Raw genomic sequence first — 7,149 nt, 5'->3', positions numbered from 1 at the left:
CTGAGTTTGATTCATCACCAGATCTACACTATTCTAAAAATTAGAGCAAGATGACATCTTTGTATTCATTTAATTATCTAATGTTTATGTGCAGGTTAATCTTTACTTGCCAGAAGACAAATTTGTTTGCTATAATCCATAAATTTATATTTTGTTTTCAAATATGAATCCTTTAAAATGCAACCAAAAACAAACAAACCAAACCAAACCAAAACAAAAAACCACAACCCAAACATGATTACAGACGTTTATCATTCAAGAGCTGGTTTAACAAATTAAACTTTCCAAATACAATACATTGGTTTCCTGAGATGGCTAAAACTCATGTTTCACTTATTTTACACTAGAATTAACAAAAAATTGTGTACAAAATCAAAATTTAACCACAGAATATAAGCATTATATTTACAGAATATGACTAATTACTTCTTTGCCAAGTACACCTTGACAAAAAAGTCCTAAAATAATTTTTTTACATTACAAACCAAGGATTTACAAAGGTTTTTGTTTTTTGTATTTCCACACTTCATTTTAAAAACGTTGAAACATAAAAAAATACCACTTCCTAAAGGAGTTAACAATAAAAGTTAGGGTAACAATCTGGCATGGAAGAGGTAAATAAATGGAAACCTGTTTTAACAGACACAAATCAATCGCTGGTGATTAAAGAACACTTTGTTCTTCAAAGCTGGTAGGCACTTCCATGTAGCCAGAAATGTATATTATCCACCACTACTTTCCCCTCCCCCATACATAAAAATATCCAATGCAGTAAAAAGAAGTCAGATAAAAGGGTGGACATTTGTTCAAATAAAAGCATTAGCTAGGGTCTTGATTACTGTTCATTTTGTGTAGGTTTAAAGATTTTGTCCCAAAGTTTTCCTGACAGATGGAGTTATTTGGCTTTTAGAAATGTTAACTGAAATACCTCCCTTTTTTACCAGTATATGTTGTTTGCTCACTGCTGTATTGTTGGTTTATGTCTGTAACAGAAACTGGCTCTAGGCCAGCCCATGGGTCCTCAAGCATTGAAGGTCTGTAATAGTTTTCCACATCATTAGACACTCTTTTCCCTCTGCCATGCGCTGTACCAAATGGAGTAGATGTCCTGGGTGATCCCTTTGGAAGAAAACCATCAGGTAAAGAAACATTTAATAGACTAATTAAAACGAAAAAAGTTTTCCTCTAATGTAGCAGACCTTTCAAATTCCATCTGCTAGTGATAATTACCACTGCCCTAGAGTATCTTCCTCAGAAGAGTTTAGTTTATGTATCAAGGTTCATCACAATATTTTCTTGGGAACGGTGATGTACCATTATACAAGAGTAAGCTTGTCTAAAGTAAATGTTTACTTCATACCTGTATGTAACTGCAGAAAAAAACAACTGAGACTATTTTTAAATAGACTACACAGTCCTGAAACAGGTCTAATTTAAAAGCTAGGCAACAAAACAAAGAATAGATTAAGGTTGGAAAGAGTTTACAAAGAACCATTTACAAACAGCAAAATCTAGACACCACAAAGTATTTAAGGGCTGAGGGTTTAATCTGTGCTGTACAAAGCAAAGACACAGTTAACCCAAAACACTTACAGTAAAGAACATTGTATTTGGGTTAAACCAGTTGTTTTTCAAGTTCTACATAAAAGATTCCCTTCTTTACATAACCAAATGTGGGTATTGTTGCTATATAAATCTGTTAATTAAATGCAGCACAAACTGTTTACAATGGACTAATTATTTGTCTGTTGGTGCTTTTGAGACTTGAATTTTGTCAAAGCACAGACAAGTTACGTTAATTATTCTCACCGACTACTGTTGCAAGTACATAACCTAAGAGAACTATAACAAAAATTTTACTTTGTGAATCTGACAGCATGGGTATTGTTAATTTCATACTTTCCTCTGTAAACTTAGTTTCCTTTTGTATAAATCTAGGCCCTTCACACAGCAACAGATAAGATTTTAAACTCTCAAATTTGGCAGGAAAAACTTGGAACCAGACAAACTGCTCAGGGATGGTCTAAACCAGGGATGGGCAACCTTTGGCACGCGGCGCGCCAGGGTAAGCCCCCTGGCGCGCCGGGCCGGTTTGTTTACCTGCCGCGTCCGCAGGTTTGGCCGATCGCGGCTCCCACTGGCTGCGGTTTGCCGTCCCAGGCCAATGGGGGCTGCGGGAAGCGGCGCGGGCCGAAGGATGTGCTGGCCGCCGCTTCCCGCAGCCCCCATTGGCCTGGAGCAGCGAACCGCGGCCAGTGGGAGCCACAATCGGCCAAACCTGCGGACACGGCAGGTAAACAAACCGGCCTGGCCCTCCAGGGGGCTTACCCTGGCGCGCCGCGTGCCCAAGGTTGCCAATCCTTGGTCTAAACAATGGCACAGAAATTATGTATCTAAAGATACCAGACAGCAACAAGTTTTCCTTCCATACAGAGATGGTCCCTACACCTAGCCACAGAGGAGGAAGAACTGAGGATGTTGGGGACCATCCATCCTCTCCAAACCTCAATTCTAAAAATCTGGTGGTGCAAAGGGGTGCACAATAGATAAGTTTTTTCCAGAGAGCACCTGAAGTTTTATGGCATTGGAAGTACATCCCACAAATGGGAATATGCAGAAGCCACCTTGATTTTTTTCACTCCACTTCTTATTTCTCCATGTCATCACAATTAAATTATATGGATATGACTAGGATCTCACAAACAGAAGAATGACTACAAGTAGAGAAGTAGAACAACAGTGATGCCACAATTTTTATCTCAGTGTACCCAAGTCATAAGAAAAAGAATATATAAACACAAGAACACCTGTTAATTATATTTCACAAAGCCTTCCATGAGACATTAGTAGATTTACAAGTGTTTCCTAGACCAAGCCAATAAAAACTAGCAAAAAAGACTGGCATTAAGAGACACTCATTTAAGCGTGCATATTAAAAAGCAAAGCTGTGTATTCTAGACTTCAGAAGACTGATCAAAGAAAGAGATGCTTCACTTCACTAAAATGTTGTAATCTAATTTACTGGTTATAACACTGCTCCCAATCACCACACTCAGGAAATCTTTATTCTTTTTGTAACATTCTGCTTATAAATATTCAGCATTCAGAAGACAATTAATTTATCCAAACTCAAAAACTCTGACACTGGATTTGTAGTAAATATTTTGAAGGGATGATTGCATTGGAGAAGTGTATTTAAAATTCTAACGGGCTCATTTAGACATGAAACTCAATTTGGAATAAGGTGGGGTGCGAAGTTAGAAGGCATTAGCTATTCCTGCCTAACTCCATGTGTTGATGCTTTTTTGGAATAAGAACCCCGTTTTGAAGTAAGCTCATTTGGAATAAAGCACTCATTCTGGAAGAGGAGCTTCCACACATTGTTAATCACAAATCGCTATTCTGAAATAACTCCCTATGTATGTAGACGATCACATCTTAAAATATTAACCATGACAAGTATCTCTAAACACAAAAAAGTGTTAATTCTTAATTTTATTACTGAGAGAGTGCGGGGAAAGGGAGACAAATTTCAGAACACTTAACAATATAGTGAAGTTATTCTCACATCAATCCTCCTTTGAACAGAAAACCTAAGGCTCTGTCTACACAAGGAAAACTGTCTCTAGCTGACGTGGTTTAATACCATGATTTTAAATGTGGCAATAATGCCTAGAAAGATAGCAATGGTCACTCCCATTCCCAATTTCCTCTGTTAATGCTGAAAAGGTTTAGGTGCCAGCTCAGAGGAGCCAAGGGTTTTCAACCCTTTATAGAAAGCATGATAAGATACCGTTTTACCAGATTTTGCACTTCCTGTAATAATGCTGACATTTTTTGTCCCATCTCCACATTTTTCCAACCTCCACTGATAGGGGAATCAGGGTTACCACCACTATCAGCAATGGGACATTTCCCTGTTGGAGATGGAGCCTCTGTATTCAAAAGTCTTACTAGTCACTACTATGTCCAAACGGTTAATCAAGTTAGCATAAAAAGGTGGTAGTGGAAGTAGAAATACTTATGGCAGAAAACTAAATCAAAGCTAAGTAAAGAGAAAGTCCTATAGTTAGATAGGGACAGGCATTTATTCAAACTGTTTTGAAAATTAATATAATTATAACAAATCTATACTTAATACTATTTCCCTTTAAGCTTTTTTAAAAAAGGTTATGGTAACTGAGGATGCAAATTCAACTGTCCTCATTTTTAGTGCTTGAAAAGCACAATATTAGGTGTTAAGTAAAAAAATCTAACAAACACTGTTAATAAGAATTGCCTTTTCTAAGTCCTGTTTCCAGACAAAAGATTTTAGATGGTTTTTCTAGGTCCCTAAACTTGAGGATGTCAGTAGTATTACAAACTTTAGAGGTTTTGATGTGTATGAGCAATGATGGGTTTACAGGAGAGAGAGAGAGAGAGAGAGAGAGAGAGAGAGAGAATATTAGTCTCTCCAATGGTAACACAAACTTTTGAACAGACAATGGAATCAAACTGCTCAGTATTCGTCATTTTCTTCCCAGAAATCATTATGAAATAGCTTTCTCCTGAATGCAGGGGTCTAATCTATTAGAGACTAAGGGTATGTCTACACCCAGCCGCTAGTTCGGCGGCTGGGAATCGAAGTTCTGGGTTCGACTTATCGCGTCTTGTCTGGACGCGATAAGTCGAACCAGGAAGTGATCGCCGTCGACTGCGGTACTCCAGCTAGACGAGAGGAGTACCGCGGCGTCGACGGGGGAACCGCGGCGTCGACGGGGCGCCTGCCTGCCGCGTGTGGACCGAGGTAAGTTCGAACTAAGGTACTTCGAACTTCAGCTACGTTATTCACGTAGCTGAAGTTGCGTACCTTAGTTCGAATTGGGGGGTAAGTGTAGACCAAGCCTAAGTTGTAGGGACACAGTCATGAGTAGTTACACTTTGCCACAATATAACTTCTTTCCCATGTCTATTTATGTACTCTGTACTTGTGCACCTCAAAGAACACTTAAATTTAGTTACGGTACTTTTCTAAATATTTTTAGTATCTATCAGCATGAAGTTTAAGATCAATTGTTAACTGTCCCCTCCATACCTTTTACTCATGTTAGATTTCAATCCCTTCCTCCACTGCAAATTCCTACCTTTTATTCATTTACTCCCACAAAGAATACATTGTGTACAAAATAACTTGACCAACAATTTTACAGAAATTCAACAAACTATCCATAGTTTCCAATGCTGTAAGCGTAGTCCCATGTCAATAACCACTCTGAAAAGGCAAAACCAGAGTGATTTAGCATGAAGACCCATGCACAGCTTATCAGGCACTTTTAGTAGGAATAGAAATAGGTTTTCCAACTGAGATGAAAACAAATACTAATTTCAGTAGTTACTGGGAACTGTATTTTGTATGGTTTTAACATTGTTCACTTTCTAGCTGATTAAGTTGTTTAAAAAAAAAAAAAAAGTAGTAAACCACTGTTTGGCGGAGTGTTCTCTACACCTACATATCAGCTATTGGGACTAGGACCATGGCATTTCTATAGTGCATGTGTGTTCTGGTAAAGTTAGTTCTGTACCCCTCCCCCCACTTTTGTTTTTAAAGACAAAGCTTAAGTTATGAACTACAAAAGTTATGACATTGCTAGGTAAGAAATATTTCACCTACACAGGTGTTACTTTAACTATTAGCCCCATACAGAAACTTAACTACAATTCAGAGATTAGCATAGTGATTCATCACTTTAAAATTGGAAGTTGAAAACCACAAAGCATTATTGAGACAGTATTTCACTTCTCTTTTTTAAAGTTCCTTTTGTAACTAGGAAAGATTTTCAACTCTGTTTGAAAACAATTTTTTTAGTCATTTTAGCAGCAACCTATGCTTGACTGTACCCAATCTCCCAGTTATGTCAACTCCTCAAGTAAGAGGTCCCGGCCAAAGTTACAAACATTCAAATTCATCTTAGCTCTTAAAAAACAAACTAAAAACAACTCGGTAAAATTGAGACGGGGAAAAAGCTAACGTAAGGAAGGAGAGAGATGAGTTTGAATGCTGCTTTCTTATCCCGCCCCCTCAAATGCCAGGGCAGGAGGGGAGAGAATATTCCTGGGGTTCTTGTCTCTTTCCCAGCCCCAAAGGGCCTGGAAGTGGATTCTGCTTTGCGTCAGTTTCCCTCCCTTTCAGAAAATGTGGAAAGCGTTGGCTGTGTGAATCAGTCTCTCTCCTCCCTCTAGTACAGGGTGGGGATGGATTTCACTCTGTATTACACTAGTCCCTCTTTTCTGGGATCTGGGGAGGGAGCCTAAGGGGGGGGGGCGGAAATTGGGGAGGGGGGCTGCTGCGTGTTTCAATCCGCCATTAATCTCTTTCCCACACGCGCACGGCGCCCACGCACCGAGGCACACAGCAGCCCCTCCCGCTGTCCAGGGCAGCTCCCCCTCCCATACCTGGTAGTATCTCTGGGAGCCCCGCGGCGAGGACTTGTATTGCTGCGGATGGTGCGGCGGACGCTGCTGGGCCGCGGCCGGGGGTATGCTGCCGTAGGGAGCCGAGTACCTGGGGCTGGCACTGTGCGGCCTGCGCGGGCTTTGACCCCCCGGGGACGGGCTCCCGAACCGCCCGCCGCCGCCGTGGAAGTTGCGGCCTCGGGGCGAGTAGGGCCGGTGGCCGTACGGCGGTGTGTGGTGGGGGCTCCCGTAGCCCCGCGGGGAGGGCGGCATAGGGCCCCCGCCGGAGGGAGGACTCCGAAACCCGCCGCCCCAGGGCCCCCCGCCCGGGTACGGGGGCGTGGGGGGGCGGAAGCTCTGTCGGTGCATGGTCCCGTTCCGGCTCCCGCTGCGGCCTCAGAACCCCGAGCCGGGAAACGAACGAAAAGTGCGCAACCGCCCCGCCTAACCACCAGAGACACACGGCGCGTGCGGCGTGCTGCGTTGCTGCTCGCTGGGGCCCGACGCGCCCTGTGCCGCGGCCAGGAGGTTCCGGGTTCGGAGGTTCCGGCGAGGCAGAGAGGGAGGGGGAACAGAATGCACCACACCAGAGTTTCCCCCAGCATCAGTTAGGGCACTCTGGGCACCGGGGTCCCTGGGGAGGAGGCGGCAGCAACTGCCAGGGAGGAGGCACCCAGCAGGGTGGGCAAGGTTTGACTGAAGACCCCGAAGGTGAAG

At 42.4% G+C, this 7,149-nt stretch overlaps 1 protein-coding gene across 1 annotated transcript; it reads right to left on the bottom strand.

The window, feature by feature from the left end:
* Window positions 1-233: 233 nt before the first annotated feature.
* Window positions 234-6,801, bottom strand: MPLKIP (M-phase specific PLK1 interacting protein). The gene is made up of 2 exons (XM_065398158.1): window positions 6,433-6,801; window positions 234-1,119 (listed from the first exon to the last, which is right to left on the bottom strand). Exons 1-2 carry the CDS (start codon window positions 6,799-6,801, stop codon window positions 916-918), a joined length of 573 nt encoding a protein of 190 aa, XP_065254230.1. The 3' UTR covers window positions 234-915.
* Between the last annotated feature and the right edge of the window lie 348 nt (window positions 6,802-7,149).

Source organism: Emys orbicularis, chromosome 2 (assembly GCF_028017835.1).
Source record: "Emys orbicularis isolate rEmyOrb1 chromosome 2, rEmyOrb1.hap1, whole genome shotgun sequence".
Taxonomy (NCBI): Eukaryota; Metazoa; Chordata; order Testudines; family Emydidae; genus Emys; species Emys orbicularis.
The sequence above is the reverse complement of the archived record's forward strand: the minus strand, read 5'-3'. Positions and strand labels throughout refer to the sequence as shown.